Below are 19147 nucleotides of genomic sequence, written 5' to 3'. Positions count from 1 at the left end.
ACAAAAAAAACAAACAAACTAATGAAGCTACACATTTTGTGCGTACTCGATAAGACAAAGAGTAATTGCATAAAATGTAATTTAGAGTTTAGCTCATAATAGAGTTTTGAAATCATCAATCCGTCTATGATTTTGGGGCGAACGCTCGATTGATTGGTCCTGACGGCAGCGCGCAGCGGCTTCTGATTGGACGTTCCTCTGGCTGAGGGAAAGAAGCGATGCCGGGCGAAACCATTTCCCTCATCCGGGACACCCGCTGAAAATATATGAAGATTAGTTACTCAGGCAAGCATCTAGGTTTGGATTCCAAAGAGGATTATGATCGAGTTTATCTGATTAAATTGTAAGGCTACTAATCTGGCTAATTTTGGGTTTGATTAGCCGATTACTCACAGAGTCGTGGGGGCTCGATCAGCCCCGCCATTAAACAGCCAAACGAGCAATTAGGATGCGGAGATGATATCACCGCTGCTGCGAAAATACCGAAAATCAAGTCATAATGACGTATCCATTTGATTACACTTTGGTCTAGTCGTTTCATTAATCAGTTGCCGGTTGCTGAATTTATCTGGTCATGATTCCCCTGCGGGTGTTGGTGCTTGTGATCCACTGCGGATGGTGGGGGGTCGCGCCGAGCCCCACCGATGAAGGAGCGCTCCGGTCCGGACATGGAGAGCACGGAGAGCCGGGGCACCAAGAGCCGCACAAGGACTCCTACAGCACGTTCGCCTCCGAGTTCCTGGAGTCCAAGTACCTGTCCGATGACGGTAAGGGTCTCATAGTTTGTGGTAATGACGTGTGGATTTTCGTTCGGCTTTTAGGCAACAAACAAACTTGGAACAGCTGAAGATTAAGCATGAAAACCAATCAGAACCAATGGTCAGAACCTGAACATGAGTGGATCATGTATGTGGAAGGCAGCCCAGGTCCCCCTTAGAACGCCTTTCAGCACCCAGGCCAGCTCCCCGTGGTAGCTGCCCCCCCCCCCCCACACACACACACACACTGCGGATTGCCTCCCCAGATGTCGGGCCTGTAGTGGTCTTGAGAACATTGGTTATTTTTGTCTGGATCCAACAGACACCTGCTGTTTTTGCATCTTGCAGGATATCCCTTTCCCACAGCTCCACCAGTGGACCCTTTTGCCAGGATCAAGGTCAGCGACTGTGGAATATCCAAAGGATGCATAAGGTTAGAGTTAGAATTATTATTGTGCCAGCAACGAAGCAACCAAACATCTGCATTGCCCCAGGCCATTTTATTTTAGGCATTATTGAAATCTAGATTACTGTATTATGAATGTTTTTAACCTATCTATTTACTTATCATGTGAACAGGTATGGGAAGCCAGGTTGTGACGCAGAGACATGTGATTACTTCCTGAGTTATCGTCGCATTGGGACGGATGTGGAGTACGAGATGAGCTCAGATACAGACGGCTGGGTTGCAGTAGGCTTCTCCTCTGACAAGAAGATGGTGAGCAGCTCTTTGACTGTTGACACCTGAATTATATGAATATCAAACACTTCTTTCAGAATATGTATGAAGATAAATGGAAGCACTTAGTAATCTTTCACATGTAATAATATGAGAAGGAAAAATTTGTCTTTGTCGAACTGGTCAGAGTTGGTGTTTATACTGAGCTATAAACTGTGGTGAGGGTCTTAAGACAAAAGAGTTAACGCAGAAATGTTACATTTTCACTACATATAATTATTAAAAGGATGTAAAAGATACTTTATTCATTATTTCACAATATATGTGTTCTTGAAGAATTTTAAAAAACTCATTTGTGGAACTATTTTGCCAGGCAGCATTTACAGACATTATAAATACAATCAAATATTTAGTGTCATGACTGAGGATGGACAATTAAACAAGGTCTATTATTTATTCTCTATTTTCCATGCTTGTCCCTATGAAGTTGTATTATTTGATAGTTTTAAGCTATCAATTCACAGCCTTTCAAAAAATTGTCGATGCTTCTCAAAAGAATGAGCTTTGAGCTGACATTAAAATGAATCACTGTTTGTTAGTTATTACATCCTGCTTCAAAGCGGTGATGTATTGTAATTTTCAGTGTTCGTGTGTTTGTCCGTTCCTTCGTCCGTTCATTCGTCCGTTCATTCGTCCGTTCATTTGTTACTCCACCAAATATCTTCGTCAATATCTTTTTCGTCAATATCTTTTTTCAAGAACTTAATATCACAGTGAAAAAAAGGACTTTACTCCTCTGTATGTCATCAGGGAGGAGATGACGTTATGGGCTGCGTTCATGATGATAATGGACGTGTGCGGATTCATCACTTCTACAATGTTGGCCAGTGGGCAAAGGAAATAAAGAGGAACCCTGCTCGAGACGAAGAGGGCATTTTTGAGAACAACCGGGTAACCTGTCGTTTCAAACGGCCTTTGTACGTCCCCAGAGAAGAAACCCTTGTGGACTTGCATCTGTCATGGTATTACCTGTTTGCATGGGGACCTGCTATACAAGGTGATTGATAAAGCCTGAGCATAAAGTCTCCTTCCTCTTTTTTGGTCTTTCATGGCGTCTTTTTTTGTCTTATATTTTCCAACAGGCTCCATCACGAGGCATGACATCGACAATCCGCCAGTCAGTGATCACATGATCAGTATCTACAAGTACGAGGACATCTTCATGCCCTCTACAGCCTACCAGACCTTCAACTCCCCTCTCTGCTTACTGCTCATTGTAGCTCTCACTTTCTATTTACTAATGGGAACACCATAATAAAGCATCCAGTGTAGTACATGACACAAGGAAAACCAGAGGAGTGAAGATGAAACAGCAATAAAAATGAGTTGCAATTTTTTTTCTTAAGCCACAATCAAGTGTTTGCTTTGTACAAACAGACACCGTATTAGATATATCAATACAATAAAGAATAGATATTTAAATCTTTACTCTGAGCTCACACAGGGCCTTGACAAAATATTAAACCTATGCTGTAGTACTGGTGTCAGTACAAAAGTAAACATCTGATAAGAGAGTAATGTTATAGTACAAAATGTAATTTATTTTCTGTATTCTTATTAACTTGTAAGTATTTAAAATGTGAGGACTATACTTTGTAGAGACTAAATACAACATATATTTGAATACTGCATGCACCAGGAAATCTGGGAATGGTTACAAATCCCACTGTTCCTTTGGAATGAGAAAACAGCACTTCCTGTTGATCCTGGATGAAGCTTAAAGGCTTTCTGCAAACAGAGGAAGCAACTTGTTTGTTTGGACATAGTCTTCCGGCTCTTTTGACAAACCAAAATTAAATTAGCTCTTCGTTCAGTGACTCATACTGTTCCCAACTACAGATTCTGACTTCAAACATACTCATATGCACATGACATATGAATATGCATATTTTCATGAGCTATGGAATGTAGGGTTTGAAGGGACTCGAGTCATTTTTGCATCCACTCTGGGGTCTAATTACAGTGGACATGCCTGGAAAACCTCTGATGGGAGCTTTCAGGAAGGTGTCCTAACTTGATGTCCGATTTGCTTCAGTGGATGCCTTTCCCCCTGACCTGGAAGTCTTGGAATATTCTGTGTTGCAGGGGAGATGGACATCTGGAATACCCTGTTTCACCAGCTTCCATCATGCCTACACCTGTATAAAAACGATGTTAAACTAAGAAACATTTGGCTAAACCGGCTTTTTTTTTACTTCCATTTTTTTCCTTTTTTCTTGACCACAATGGTTGTTGGGATTGTTTTTCAAGGCTGTTGCACAGTGCCACAATTGAACAGGGAAAAGGAGAGACTTGATTGACTTACTGTAGTCTGAAGTAAGCAATAACACATAGAACCGTAGCAAACTGAAGTTTGAAGTAGGATTAAATTTATTTTCTCTTGTGATTTGTTGTGATTTTTTTTAGCTTGTTTTATATATTTCAAAGTATCTCCTACTCAGTTAATCACAATTAACCTTTTAAAGAATGAAACAAAGACCATACTGTGCAATTACTGATGGTCAGCCAAGAATATGTATTGAGATGGGAAATGATTTTTTTCTGTAATAAAAAACAATTACAATTATTTATGTAGTTTTTTTGATTGCACACATGTTAGAATTGTTTTACTATGGTATGTGTATTTTATTTTATTATTTTTCAAGATTTTTTGGTAGAAGTCATGTCTGAAAAAATTCTTTAGTTCTAATGATCAGGGACTCCTCCAACAACAAAATTCTTTTTCTTTTTTTTTTTGGAAATCCATCGAATCCATCTAATCCATTAAAAAAAAAAACATTTACATGTCGATCTCTCCTCCGGGAAAATCTTTTAAATGTATGATCAAACAAAAATAACATTTAATGCACTGTATTTCACACTTGTTTTAAAAGGCGTAACACTGACTTCTCAGGACACATTTTTTTTAATGCTACTATACCCTTTCATGAAAATGTGTGTTGTTGTGGTTAAAACAGATGTTTTGTCATGTTAGTATTCTAATCCTAGTAGATTAAATGATCTGCAAGCAGTTATTTTAATGAGTGTTTCAGTCACATACTCTTAGTTAAACAGTTAAAAAAACAATGTGATAATAGAATTTTATCAGTTCTTCTGCTGCCAAAGTTTTTCCACCACTGAGAGGCACCTAGGTACTTCATGAAATCCTAATCAATTTAAATAGTCTACTTGATAAACTTAGAAATGTGTCCTCAGATGGTGCTATAACAGAAAAATAACTGTCTCTATTTAGTAACTCATGTACTTTATATGATTATCTGACTTTAATCAGTAACAAATTCAAAGAGACACAACAAAACAACTAAAAAAACACCAATGAATTTGTCAGATGACAAATGGGCTTGTTTTACAGCATCAATAATTACTGTTTAACTAACAACTGGTAGTAAAATCCCTCTGTGGGGAGGGTGAGTCGCTGCTCTCTAGAGGATGTTGACACTGACACAACCTGAGTCAACCCCACACGTCCAGGCTGATGAACTGTTGAACTGTGACGTCATTGTCCACCAGGAACTGAACACGCACAGTCTGAAAAGACTAAGTCATTTCAGGATTAGTCAGACAAAATCATTGTTTCATCTGTAAATCGGTTTAAAAAAGCAATAGGTTTTTAAGCCTATTATTATTATTTTTATTATTATTATTATTAATAATAATAATAATATATTATTATTATTATTATTATTATCATCAACAACAACAACAACAACAACAACAACAATAATAATAATAATAATAATAATGTAAGGTGATACGAAACAAAATGTTATTTTTATGAAAAGAAATAAAATAAAATAAAATAAAATAAAATAAAATAAAAAAGAAAAGAAAAGTAAAGAAAAGAAAAGAAAAGAAAAGAAAAGAAAAGAAAAGAAAAGAAAAGAAAAGAAAAGAAAAGAAAAGTCTGTTCCCGCCCACACTACATTGCCCATAGTGCCCGTGGTCATTTCGTTGGCATTACGTCACGAGTTTTCCTCCCTCGCGCTGTAGGCGGGCAGCGGAACCGACGAACATGGCAGACGAAGAGGACCCTAGCGATCCTACGGCCGCCTCCACCCCGGAGAGCCCTCGCTCCGGGAGGCCCCACACCGTTTCGTTCTCTGACAGCATACCTCCGGCCGTCGGGATGGTGAGCCAGCTGCTAACTCAACCCTCGTCCCTCAAGTTTGACAAGAACATCAAACAGGCCTTCTACAACATGGGGGCGATGATTTTTGTGGCTATCTGCTGCGCAGCGACCGTCCTGGTCTACTTCATCCTGGAGGCGTTCCTCCGCCCGCTGCTGTGGGCAGTGCTCTGCGGCACTTTCCTCCACCCGTTCAAGCACTCCCTGGCCCGGCTCGGCCGCTCTTGGCTGAGCAGCCTCCAGGAAACCGGGACCCCCATCGTGTTGGGGACCCTCCTGGTCCCGCTGCGGTGTGTGAACTATGGGGTGGAGGCGATGGGCAAACTGGTGCTGGAGAGGCTCACGGTGCTGCTGGTGATCGGGGCAGGGACACCACTTGTTTACTTCCTCTACCTGTTCTGGAGCGTCACTGGCATACAAATGATTCTGGAGTACGTGTGTTGGGTTATTGGGGTCGTGCTGGACTGTTTCCACGCAGCGTGGGTAAGTGAGCATTCTGTGGTTACAACATTAAGCCCCTCTGTGGATGCTGCAAAGGTCAGCTGTCAGCTCACCGACTCTCTGCTGCTGTTGTTGTTCTTTCTGTATATAAACTAATTGATCAGTTGATCAACAAAAAATATAATAATTAAAATAATAACAATACAGTAATGAGACAGTGAACTGCCTTAATATAAGTCTCATATAAATATCCGGTGCCTAAAGTTCACTGTTCCGGAGTGAGTCGGATGGCACGCGGAAACCTCCTCCTTTTAACAAATGTACACGTCCTGCTAGACCCCGTCCTTGTCTGTGATTGGCTGGGAGTGTCCATGACGTTTGTCACGTGGCTCCTCACTGAAATAAGTTTGTCAAGGTAACAAAAACAAAACCTCTTTGTTCGACACGTTTTTCTGGATAAGGTTCAACATGGGATCATCTGCTCTCCTCCTCAGGGCCTGATACAAACAATTTCATTAAAATCTTTTTGTGTGTGTTTGGAATCACAGACATAAACATACAAACAAACAGGATCACATCTGACCTTTTGTAGATCAATCATTAATTGATTAATATATGATTATAATCTGTGATCTAGATGGCAGAGAAAATGATTATTGCCACTTCAGTAAATGCCCTTGGTTCAAATAAAATTAATCAGGAACCTTTCATTCGTACAAGTTCCTTTATTATTGTTAGGTACAGTATTTTAAATTATTATATAATTGATCACGGAAGCATAATTTCATTAACAATCAGTCAGTGAAATATAACAAATGGAAATACTGCAGATTGACTAATAGCTGCATTAAATGCAATTTCTTGAACATCTTTTACGGTTTAATTCCATTATCCTCATTGCCTAAACTTGTACCTCAGCTGATCTTATTTCCTGCAATTTCAGGGTTTGATTGATCAAAACCTTATTATAATTCCAAAAGCAGCTTCGAGCCCTTGAATTCTGCTGAGCTTTGACTCAATACAAATTACGTTAAATGTTCTTCCATAGACAGACTGAGAAATAGGATAGAGAGCATGATTGAATTACAGTGAAAGATGTCTTTGTGACCAGCAGGTTTCAGACAAAGACACCACAGTGGTTCACGCTAGCTTTCCCAAACAGCATCAGATTGTTTTCAACAGTCTGGTGATGAGCTGACGTCAGAGTAGCCTGGAAAGAACAATCTGATCCCTTCAGGGCCTTGATTGTTTTTGAAACGAACACCAGTGGATTAAATCTGGCATATCACATTCACATTAATGACATTTTAATGACTCTTTGGACATCTTGATATTTATTATTAAACTTTTATCTGGTTGTTTTTTGTTATAATATCTCATGCACCAGCAGGCTTAGTTACATTTCATAACATATAAGAACAATTTTCTAATATCACAATACGGTAAATGTTTGCAAAACCACATCAAATAATTAAAAATGTTCAGTACAACAATATGTGTTTTGTTGTTATGTGCCATGTAATAAAACTAGGGCTGTGACTACTCACCAGTTTTTATTATTGATTAAGATTAAGGCTATATTGATTAATTAAAACCATGGCCCATGGAGCTGTCTTCAGATATTTGTTTTGTGTAAGAATTGAAAATAGTCCCAGTTTACATTTACACAAGAAAAACTCTGAGTATGAAAAAAAAATTTTTTTCCTAGTTAAATAATAATTAAAAATGACTGTGACTTCATAAACTCATTTTATGTGTTATGTATGTGTTATTGGGTTATTAGACAGGGATGACACATGTAGACATCATGACATGAAACTGATGCACTGCATAGAAGACAATGAGCTGTAACTAAGTGTTTCACCCTGGTTTATCTACAGGAGCTTCTACAGTGACTTAAATCTTCACATTTCCCTTCTCTGTTTCTTTGCTACTCAGGTGTGCACTGTGTTGCTGGGCTACTTCTTGGTGGTTTGCTTCAAGTGGAGTCCCCACACCGAGCACTACCTGAGGGCTGTGGCTCTTCCAGTCTGGGGCATCCTGCTCCTCTACATGGGTGAGTGTGTGTGAAGTGGAGGGAAATAAACACTTATTCCTGCTCAGACACGCTGGGTGGATTTTCATTCTTTTCGTCCTTCTTTATCCCTGGAGAAATTTATCCAAACTTAGCAGATACTATCTGGAAATACGTTTCTACAATGGTAAAGAGGTGAAATGCTTTTCTAGTGATGTTAAGGTCCTGTTTCTGCAGATTCAAGTCTGCTAAAGTTCATGTAGTGTTCCAGAGTAAGACGAGGAAGTCATTTGTATTTTTAACTTGCTAAAGGCGTGCCGAAAACAGGTGCTGACTTTTAGTGGATGGTAAAAGCGTCTCAGTGTTCTGAAAGAGAGGTTTGAGTTGGGAGCTGGTTAATCACATGATTGTGGACAAGAAAGACTTATAATAACATGATAGATCAAAATGATCAATATCATATCATTTATTATATCACCCATATCTTGTTTAAGGTAAGAGATCTAAATATGTTTCAGATAACCCAGTCAAGATGCACCAGAATGTACACAACTGCTAAGAAACAACCATATGTCATTATGTTGATTATAAGAACAGTGTGTTTTCTACATTAACATATACATATATATACTGTATATATATTGATCATATGGATCTGTTCTCAGTGTCTCTGACTGGCTCCTGGAGAGTTCCCATATTCATGGTTGTGGTTGCTCTGGTCATTGTGGGCTCCCAAGAGAAACCACCAATCCCTGGCAGAGGTGAACATTTATGAACACACACACACACACATTGACACACATTCACCGTCACTAGAACTGATGCAGAGCATTCATGTGTATGATAGAGGTCAGATCCTGATTTTTACATGAATTTAATAACACCTACTGTGTTGGGTTTAGAGACAGACGACGGTTGGTGTATTTCGTTATAGCCAGAACCAGTTCTTCTACCTTGTGGAAGTCAAACATTGTTGTTTTAAATCTGTCTTCGCCTCTGCAGGAGAGCTGTCAGGACAGGTTCTGTCATTTGCAGCTAACACTATTTACATGGCCATCTCCTGTAGCAACCTTCAGCTGAAGAGTGAGTCGAGTGAAAAATCAGCTAAAGGTGAGGGGACTCGCTTTCAGCTCTTTGCTTTTCATGATTTCTTGCCATGAGATATAAAGTGAATGAGTGTTTAGATCGATTGCTTTTAGATTTTATTCAGTGTGGATTATTTTAGATAGTCAGTATTTATTATAGACCAGTAGAGGAGCTGCAGCTCAAGATGCCTCTGCTATGGTTTCATATAGTAACTGAGACGTGGTGTTTGGCAGTGTGGGCAAAACCGACATCCTTCTTGTTCCTTCTTTTCTCTCTCTGGTTCTTCTCTGCTAACCTGATGCCTTTAAGATGGGGTGCCATCTGTGGAGCCGCTTCCTGCCACAGCGGGGTTCCCGCGGGGCCCTCGTTCGTTACCAGCCGGCCTCTTCCAGAGAGAGAAGAGCTCTCACAGAGCCAGTGATATCTATTTTATTCTCCTGGTCTGGGCCATTGTGCTGGTTCAGGTCTGGCTCAACCTCTGGATCCTGCAGCTTTTGCCTATTCCTGTTGCTGGTAAAACACACACACACACGCACACACGCACACTCGCACACTCGCACATGCAGATATGCACACACTCCCTTTTCCCATGTTTTGTGTCACATCCGCTCCGCTCAGTCTAATGCTGCATTGATGCTTTAGTGTGGGTGCTGAAGAGGCTGGTGGTCCACTTTGGACTGAAGAGCTTTGCAGAGCGGACTCTCAGCTCGTGGTGGGCGGTGCTGGAAAAGCTCGGACGCGAGCGAGAAGAGGCTCTTCTGCCAGGACCGATCAAAGGCTTGGCTCTGTTCCTGCTGCGTATCGACCTGAAGGTAACATCTCTGACTGATCTCCAGGCGCCGTTGGCTCCGGCAGTACTCACCCACAAAAACAAGTGAAGCTACAAAAAGCAAAACCTATATTTAAGATTCCAGCTCATTCTAAGTTTGTGAGCTCATTCTAAGTCTGTGAGAGGATCTCACAGACAATTTCCACCTGACTCTCAGGTCACTTGAGTTCTGACAGTTTAGCTGTTAGGTTTCACCCCAAGTGTTCTCAGGGTCGAGTCCGGAAGCAGCAGGAAGCTGCGCTTTTTCTTAGTGTTCATGCAGGAACATTAAAAGCCTTATAGGTGATGTCTTTTTCTTGATGTTGGGAACAAACTACTACCAAGGGTGTCATCACAATATTTTCAGTCCAAACCGCCTGTATGATCCGTGGTTAAGTCCTGCCTGCCATGCTCCTGACTCCTCACTGCCTTGTATCCAGAGAGGTTGTGTTCTTGTTGCACGGGAACATGTGATGACTGCTGCATAGATCTTTTCAAAAATAATCTTCCCAATGTCTCTTTGTCTCCTCCCCAAGCTCTGGCATTGGCTTAACAAGCAGGTAATGACTTGTTGGAGCAGAGTGTTGAGACAGAGAGAGAGAGAGACTGGTAGAGTTGTGTACGATTGGAAAAGCACTGTAAAGAAATGTGTGTGTGTCTGTGTGGGGGGTGTAAAGGCGTAAGCACGCCTTGTTGTAACTTGGACTGGCACCTTACCCACCTACTGTGATCACCCTCTCATCCTGTCCTACATCTGTCCTCCTACTGCTTCCTGCTTCCTGCTTTTATTTTGACAGGAAGCCACGGTCGGGGCGGCGGGACTCTAGTCCTCCAGCCTGGCTCGTTTCTTCCTCACTGATTTCTGATTTATTTAGCAGCTTTGTCTTGTGTGATTTGAGCTGTATGACGACATGAAGAAGAGCTTCTTTTTGTGGTGCTATTATGAAAGGTGGGGGCTCTACGGACTAGCTCATAAGATCAAATTTAGAGATATGGCTCAAAATATTCTACTATTTTCCCCATAATTCCTTTATTACATCCTCTGAAATGATCAAAAACAATGATCCAGTTATGTAAGCAACAAGCGTTGCAATCAAAGCCCGAAAGAACTGATGCCATAGAGAATCATGAATATGTGAAATCATTAACTGGATTACTTGAAACGATATTCCTACTAGTTTATAGGCTCTCTGACGATACTGTAGATATCCTGAAGTATAAGACCAGATACTTCCTTTAGTATTCACTGTCATCTTCAAGCAGTGCAAGCTCTACCAGTTTATTAGGTCAGTATAAGAACTTATGTTATCTGTGCTGAGAAAGCTTTGTATCCTGTTTTTAAATAAAGGAAATTGCATTTTTGAGCTGTTTTTAAAGACTGACATGTTGAAAATGACAGACAGATGAACTGACTGGTTGATTTATCTGTTGAGTTACTTTGTTAGGAAGTCATGCAATCTTGAGATATCTAAAAAGCGTAGTTTGAACTCATCCATCATTTTACCGTTTCTGCGGTAAAAAAAAAAATCAAGTGTTTCACTGAACATGGCGCAGTTCTGGTTTATGAACGACTCGGCTGTTCCAGGAAGCTCCCTATAAATTCCATCAGGACTCCATCATCCACCAGTTCATCTCTGTCCAACCAGCCACTTTTACAGTGTTCCACAATGCTCCCCTTTTCCAATTTGCTTGAAAGATTTTTCTGGTATAACATTCAGATTTGGAAAATATTTGCAAAAAGCAGTGAAATTGGTGAAATAAAACATAAAATATTTTCGTTTTTTGTGTTTTCAAATCAGTGATTGCTCAAAAGAATTAGCACAGGCTCCCATTCTTTTTTTTTTTTTTTTGGCTTCACATTATCAGAATATATTTAAATAATGGGGAATTTTTTGTTGCTGCTCTTGTAAAGCAGAGTCCTGCAGCTGATCGATAGGGAACTAAACAGACTGGTCTTAGTTGTTATATGATTATGTGTCCACATTTCTTATGCTACGTCAGCCCACGTTCGTACATACAGTGAGGAAAAACCTCAGTGTTCATCTAGAATATTGAGCAGTTTATTTGACACGGGGGGGGGGCATTGTTCCAATTTCACCATCAACATAATTTCTAATGATTACGCCTCAGACGATGGAGGTTTGACTAATAAAAACTCTTCCATTCAGCTTCCATTAACTTCAGTAATTTGATTTTAACACATGGTTGTGGTAATTTTAACACGCATTCAAATGGAGACCAAAGCTGTTTGAAGTTGGATGCTAGTGCAGGTTAAAAGCCCTGAGTTTCACCAGTGAACTGATGAAACTGATGGACAGGCTTGCAGCAGTTTTAGAGTAGAAGAGTTTGACAGAAAAGCCGTCCACCAAAAGCCCTGATGCTGCCACATGCATGTATCCATGGTAAAGTGCAGGGTTGTGTGCATGCATGAGCACAGATATCATGATTGTTAAGTCACTCAGTCGGTGTATCAACTGCGCTCAAGACCCAAACCAGCAGCTTTATGATCCAACATGGCTTCTTCACGTGGAATGGACTCAGGTGTCTGATCACTGTATGCCTCCAGAACCTTCAGAACTGACGTTGCCTCTGCTCTCTTTTCTCTTTCTCCCCCTTTTCTGTCTCTTCATGTCTGTGCCTAAAGATGATCATATGGTTGGAGCAGTCTCTGGATAAAATCATCAGCATCTTCATCATCTTTCTCCTCGTCACAGGGACCCTGCTCATGGCTCTGCTGCTCACCGCTATGGTAAATATTTTATTTCCTCTCTACATTTCAGAGGCACTGACACATCTTGAATGTGAACTTTTCTATGTCTAGGTTCACCATGAAAGTGCTCACATTATCGACGTAACCAGTAACCTGATCAACGAGACGGTGTCAAACCATCCAGAATGGGCGAAGTATGAAATGTTAATCCATATTTATTTGTAGCTTTGTCTTAGGAAGGTTCTAAAGTTTCACACCACCCTTTCTTTTATTATTTATGCACCTAGTTGGCTTCCAGAGGCTCGGGTGGTGCAGAAAGCTCTGAATTCAGCTGCTACTAATGTTTACCAACATGGTAGAGAATGGATAACACATAAGGTATCAATAATTATTGTCTATATAGTTTTGCCAGTGAATAGTTCAGTTTCCTGAATCTTTTCTGGTTTGTTGCAGCTTCATAAGATTTTAGGAGACAAGGTGAACCACACGGCTGTGATCGAGAAGCAGGTTTTGGAACTTTGGGACCGACTCTACCACTCCTGGTTTGTCAAGGTAGTGTGAAGACAATGGAGGTTATACAAGTCCATTGTTTTCTGTTGGATTTGCTCTCTTAAAATATTCTCAAAATATTTCATACACTTACCAGAACATGAGTCAACCTGGACGCCAGCGCGGGCAGAAGATGATGGTGCAGAGACAGAACAGCTGGCTGGGGGACATCCTGGACTGGAACGACATTGCTTCCTTTCTGCAAGAAAATATCGAGACTCTGCTGTCTGTGAGTTGTGTGTGAGCCGTTTGTGTTTGTAGAAGATTCAGATTTGCATTGCTTTATGTACGTCACACGTATCATCAGAAAGGCTTTGCTAAAGAACATTTAGCTGCAGCCGAAAGGAGTGTTTTCCAATCTGTCAGCTCTGCACTGATTGGCCTGCGGGTCATAAATCCTTGACATATCATCAGCTGTGCGTCTCAGATGGTTGTCATGTTTTCCTGTAGATGACGTGCATTTTACTTGTTTGTTTGTTAGATCCTGGAGTCTCTGTGGGTGGTGATGAGCAGAAACGTCGGCCTTCTCATCTCCACGACAACGACTCTCTTCACTGTCTTGTTCCACAGCGGCACGGCTCTGCTCAACTTTGCCTTGAGTCTGGTATGAAACACTGATGCCTGCGGTGCGTCCAGCAACATGACGTGTGTGGTTTATAATTATGAGGAATTACCTGGCCCAGATATGTTGTCCTGTTGTGTTCAAACCAACATATGTCCATACTACTACTCCCTAACAACGTGCATTCATGTTATATGTAATTTATATATAATCCTTGCATTAAAATCCCCACAGTCAGGTTTTAATAAAATATTTCGCTCAAATCTTGATAAGTCCACATTTCTGAAGGGCCATTTTTTGATGTTTGTGTGTGTGTGTGTGTGTGTGTTGATTTCTGAGTCTGTGTTTTTCCGAGCGTAAAGTAAAGGTTGAATAATCTGGATTAGTTCTACAAAAGCTGTCTCATCGTGTTTTCCAGGTGATTTTTCTGACCACTCTTTTCTACCTGCTGAGCTCCAGTGGGGAATACTACAAACCTGTCAAGTGGGTCATCAGCTTGACCCCCCTGTCCCAACCTGGACCCTCCTCAAATATCATAGGCCAGTCCGTAGAGGAGGCTATCAGGTAGTTCCACAAACACATAGGAGTGACGTGATTTTTAAATAATGTAACCCTTGTTGGAGATTATTTGTGACCTTGTGTGCTTTGCTTTTGAAGAGGGGTGTTTGATGCTTCCCTAAAAATGGCCGGCTTCTACGGCCTCTACACTTGGCTCACTCACACTGTCTTTGGCATCAACATCATCTTCATCCCCTCTGGTGAGTCATCACATTCACAACAGATTGGGTCGCTGTATGCCTGCACAGTCGGTGTTTTCTCATTGTTTCTGTCCCCCGCCTGAAGCTCTGGCTGCCATCCTGGGTGCGGTGCCGTTCCTTGGGACCTACTGGGCGGCGGTGCCGGCGGTGTGTGACCTGTGGTTGGTGCAGGGCGAAGGCGTCATGGCGGTGCTGCTGCTCATTTGCCATCTGCTGCCGACGTATTTTGTAGACACAGCCATCTACTCTGATATATCAGGGTACGTATGTGTGTCATTATCGTTGTTTGGCTGCTTTAGTAGTATGTCGTGAGAAATTTCAGATTGAGTTGTCATTTTATGGGTTAGTTTATGGGTTTCCTCGCAGCGTCTAGGATCAAATCCACTCTGGACTTTTCTGTGTGGAGTTCTCTCTGTGTTTTCCTGCTCCCTCCTACCACCAGACATGTAAAATTAATAAATTGGAAACTCTAAGATATCCTGAATGATTATTTGTCTTTGCTCTCGCCTCGTGCCAAAAGCCTTATGGGCTCTGCTCCAGACCAGATCAATTTATCTATTACAGTTTTCACTGTTTCTCTTCAGATCAGAGACACATTTGAAACTTCTCTGCAGTGATGCTTTCTCATTCCAAAATTCAGTAACTCAAAGCTGCTGTAAAGATTTTAATGTTCTCCACTGTTTCCCTTTCTCTGTGTCTCAGGGGTGGTCACCCGTATCTGACTGGCCTGGCGGTGGCAGGTGGGGTCTACTATCTGGGTCTGGAGGGCGCCATCATTGGACCCATCCTCCTGTGCATCCTGGTAGTGGCGGCCAACATCTACAGCGCCATGCTGATGAGCCCCAGCTCTGCAGCTCCGACACCGGTGCAGCCCAGCTGGGGGCTTCACCCCCTCAGGTAGAGATCGCATCGTAGAAGCTCTCAGGAAAGCAACTTAACTGAAGGAAAACGTGATCACACGTCTTTGCTTGTCTCACAGGGGATTCGCAGACTCCACCCCCACTGTCCTGAAGAACACCAGTGAGTGAGAGCAAAGGTGTGTGTGTCACCTGGCTTTCTATTGGCTCATTCCTGGGAGGGGGAAGCACTCCCCTCCCTGAGGCTTCTCCTTGCGTCCGCTAGCTTGGAACAAGTTGTCCTCCCAGAACCAAAAAGAAGTGGTGGTGCAATGGATGATTACCCACAATGCCATCTGCTTACCAGAACTGTTTCTCCAAGCAAAATGGCTGCAGCTGCTGAAGACCCTGACATTACAGATGTGAGATTCCTGATCCAAAACACGGACCGACATCGACACACCGGGCTCACAGCCAGCTGCATATCGACAACAAATTGCACCATTTCTCAAGACATAGTGCCTGAATTGATTTTGCACCATTTAAATATGAACTTGTAGTGACATGTGAGACCATGCGTTTTATATCTAGAGCCCTTTATTTCCTTCCTGCAATATTTATGCAGAGGGCCCGACTTACAAACACAATAGATTCAAAGAGGCTGTTCGTAAGCTGCTTTGTTCATGAGTTGTTATACGTAGTTCTCCTTTCTGCCACAACCCCACTGAGCAGCACCTCTCCATACCTGCATCTCTAGAAGAAGTATCAACTTCATTGATCTCCATGGGGGAAATCTAAACCCATCTCCCTCGTCTATTCTTGCAATTATAGACTTAAATTGAATATATAATGACTTGAACAATTCAGCTTACAAGCAGCCTCTCGGAACCTATTGTGTTCATAAGTTTGGCACTGCCAGCATATTAAGTTTCAATCTATAATTGCAGGAACGAACTGGGGGAGACGATGAGTGTTGGTGATGCATACACGGAGCTTTGCTGCTCAGGGGGAGTTGTGGCAGAAAGGGGAACTACATTCGGATATTCCCGGAGATACGAACATCCCACTGCTCATAAGTCAGATGTTCGTATCTTGTGGAATTGTTGTACTTCCTACCTCTCTCCTCATGGAGGCTCCAGTCAGTTTGTGGTGAAAGTTTGTTTGTTCTAAGATGAACAAGACTTAGTTTACTTTATTCAGTCATTCACGTTTTAGTGAGTTACAACACTAGAATTCTGGTCTGACAGCCTCGCTCGCCCAGGCTGGGCTTCATCCTGACTATTCTGATATCAGCACAGTTGAATGAGAGAAAGCATCTTCTTCAAAAAGATCTGCTGGTTTCGAGTGATGAAGACTGCTTTAGTTGGACAGACGTCCTGCTTTCTGGGAGTTTCTAAGAGATTCTGTTCTTGCATTTTTAATTATTTACGTTTCCCTTCATCTTTTTGAGTGCACATTTACATGCATGCATCCTCCTTAGCTCATACCATTAAAGTATGTTTATGCTCAGGAAACATTGATATGGACAAATATTCTTGTGTGATCTTCCAGGTTTAGTAAATATCAAGTCATATTTCATTTTTAACCTCACTCCTCAAATCTACTATCCATATTTTCATTCCCTTCATCTGCTTTCTTAGACTATGTCTGGAACACTTTTCTTTATAGAGAGTATGACCTAGTTTACATCACCTGAAGCTTTAATAAACAAGTGCTACATGTTTACTGTATGTGACACATTTACTATATGTGGCTACAGTGTTAGCTGGAGGGCCGTTCTGTTTATTGGAACAACAATGTTGTTTAACTACATTACTGTAGAATTACCTTGGTTCGGTTTTATTACTTGAAATGCACTGACACAATAAATGTGATTTAAACAGTCCTCACTTTATGAGATGTCTCCTCAGTTGTTTGGGTTTTGTCTGAATTCTGTTTTAAAGATGATCTATAGATAGATAGATAGATAGATAGATAGATAGATAGATAGATAGATACTTTATTAATCCCGGAGGAAATTGTACATATCCACTGCTCAGGAATTACATAATGAATAAATGCTGGGGGAAAACCAGGAAAAAACCCCCACTGACGTCACAGGACATACCACAAGACATACACTACACTATCAGACACATGTAGCATTAACAGGACATATATTAAACTATAACTAAAATATAAACAGTATGAAATTAAATAAAATCCATTCAACCCCGTGCTGACCTCGCCACTTCCCCCCCACTCCTCCTGAGAGAGTCATCGCTCCCCCTGATGGCACGGGTCACGAAGGAGGACCTCAGCCTCTCTGTGGAGGCGCTGTGTGACAGCAGTCTGCCGCTGAAGGTGCTCCTCTGCTGGGAGAAGGTGGTGTGTAGGGGGTGGCTGGTGTTGTTCATGATAGCTCTGACTTAGACATGGTCCTGCTCTCCAGAAGCGTCTCCACAGAGTCCAGGCTCAGCCCGACCATTGCGGATGAGTCTGTTCAGACGGTCCATATCTCTTTTCCTGGCCCCCCCACCCCAACACACATTGGCATTTGACAGCACACTAGAAACTGCGGACTGATAGAACATGAGAAGGAGCTTAGGACAGATGTTGAAGGAGGCCAGCCTCCTTAGGAAGCACATCCTGCTCTGCCCCTTCTTGTACACACAGTTGGAGTTGAGTGACCAGTCCAGTCTGCTGTCTAGCTGCAGTCCCAGGTACTTATAGTTTTCTACCACCTCCACCTCACTGCATTTGATGATCACCGGCTGTGGAGAGGGGGGTGCAAATCCAGAACCATCTCCTTTGTCTTGGAGACGTTGAGCTGGAGCTGGTTCTGTTGGCACCACTCCACGAAGTCAGCCACCAATGCCCTGTACCCCCCCTCATCACCCCCCCGGACACATGCCACTATTGCAGTGTCATCGGAGTACTTCTGCATGTGGCAGGTATCCGAGTTGTGCTTGAAGTCCGATGTGTAGAGGGTGGACCCAGGACAATGACGTGTGGAAATTCACGCGCCAGGTAGCAGGGTCTGATGCTAACAGATGTTAGCTCCAGATCACGGTTACAGTGTCGATTTCACTGTCACATGTCCCGGATGACACCATCTATTGTTGGTAATAATAATAATAATAATAATAATAATAATAATAATAAGTTATGATAATATATAATAATATATAAAAATATAATAGTTATAAAGGAGTAGAAAGTTAATATTCTCTTTTCAAATGAAGTGCAGTAGATAAGAGTTTTGTCATAAGAGAAATTTCACTGTCTTAGTCTGGGGAGCAGGTTGGATACTGGTGATCTGGGAAACAAAGTCCACAAGCTTCCCTTTCTGCATCACAGTTCAAACTTTTTTCAGTGTTTGTGGGATTTGAGTCAGACGCTCTCATCTGTTCTGTGAAGGCTTTACAGATTGTCGATGTGTATTCGAGGCTTCCAACAGATGGAATGAATAATTTCTCACCTTTCCGATGAAGCCTCCACTGAAACAATCAGCAGGCATAAGTGATGTTCAGACCAACAACAAGCAGTAAGTTTCAATTAGTCTGTCACATCCAGTAAAGGAAGTTTATGATCTTAAAAATTTAGGTACAAAAACCTGATCTTAGAGGTTTCTTGAATGACCTGCATTACCATCACGAAATGTTTGGATTTTGATCAGAGGTTATCCAATCTGCCAGCTGTATTGATCTGTTGGCTTCCAGATGACGTGGACATTTTGTCTACAAAAATCAGATATCACAAAAAGCAGATTTCACCACCA

The 19147-nt window shown here is 41.7% G+C and overlaps 2 protein-coding genes across 6 annotated transcripts; both read left to right on the top strand.

Moving 5' to 3' along the window:
• The first annotated feature begins 268 nt into the window (after positions 1 to 268).
• LOC137601425 (DOMON domain-containing protein FRRS1L) lies at positions 269 to 2957 on the top strand. Of its 2 annotated transcripts, none has more exons than XM_068323601.1 (5): positions 269 to 767; positions 1107 to 1191; positions 1338 to 1476; positions 2248 to 2494; positions 2580 to 2957. In XM_068323601.1, the coding sequence occupies exons 1-5, from the start codon at positions 575 to 577 to the stop codon at positions 2750 to 2752; spliced, it is 837 nt and encodes a 278-aa protein (XP_068179702.1). In that variant the 5' UTR covers positions 269 to 574; the 3' UTR covers positions 2753 to 2957. The 2 variants fall into 2 exon arrangements, with proteins under 2 accessions (XP_068179702.1, XP_068179703.1); XM_068323602.1 differs by having other exon boundaries at positions 1107 to 1156; positions 2580 to 2760.
• Positions 2958 to 5430: 2473 nt separating this feature from the next.
• On the top strand, positions 5431 to 17272 carry tmem245 (transmembrane protein 245). 4 transcript variants are annotated; one of them, XM_068323597.1, is made up of 18 exons: positions 5431 to 6106; positions 8003 to 8120; positions 8744 to 8839; positions 9081 to 9188; positions 9474 to 9677; positions 9807 to 9976; positions 10509 to 10532; positions 12617 to 12721; positions 12794 to 12876; positions 12970 to 13060; positions 13136 to 13234; positions 13326 to 13460; positions 13713 to 13835; positions 14212 to 14357; positions 14451 to 14551; positions 14637 to 14811; positions 15254 to 15448; positions 15531 to 17272. In XM_068323597.1, exons 1-18 carry the CDS (start codon positions 5510 to 5512, stop codon positions 15577 to 15579), a joined length of 2619 nt encoding a protein of 872 aa, XP_068179698.1. In that variant the 5' UTR covers positions 5431 to 5509; the 3' UTR covers positions 15580 to 17272. The 4 variants fall into 4 exon arrangements, with proteins under 4 accessions (XP_068179698.1, XP_068179699.1, XP_068179700.1 ...); XM_068323598.1 differs by having other exon boundaries at positions 5432 to 6106; positions 13329 to 13460; XM_068323599.1 differs by lacking the exon at positions 10509 to 10532 and having other exon boundaries at positions 5432 to 6106.
• The last annotated feature ends 1875 nt before the right edge of the window (positions 17273 to 19147 follow it).

The sequence above is a fragment of the Antennarius striatus genome, chromosome 9 (genome assembly GCF_040054535.1).
Source record: "Antennarius striatus isolate MH-2024 chromosome 9, ASM4005453v1, whole genome shotgun sequence".
Classification (NCBI taxonomy): Eukaryota; Metazoa; Chordata; class Actinopteri; order Lophiiformes; family Antennariidae; genus Antennarius; species Antennarius striatus.
Note: the sequence above shows the minus strand (reverse complement) of the source record. Positions and strands in the feature narration are given on the sequence as shown.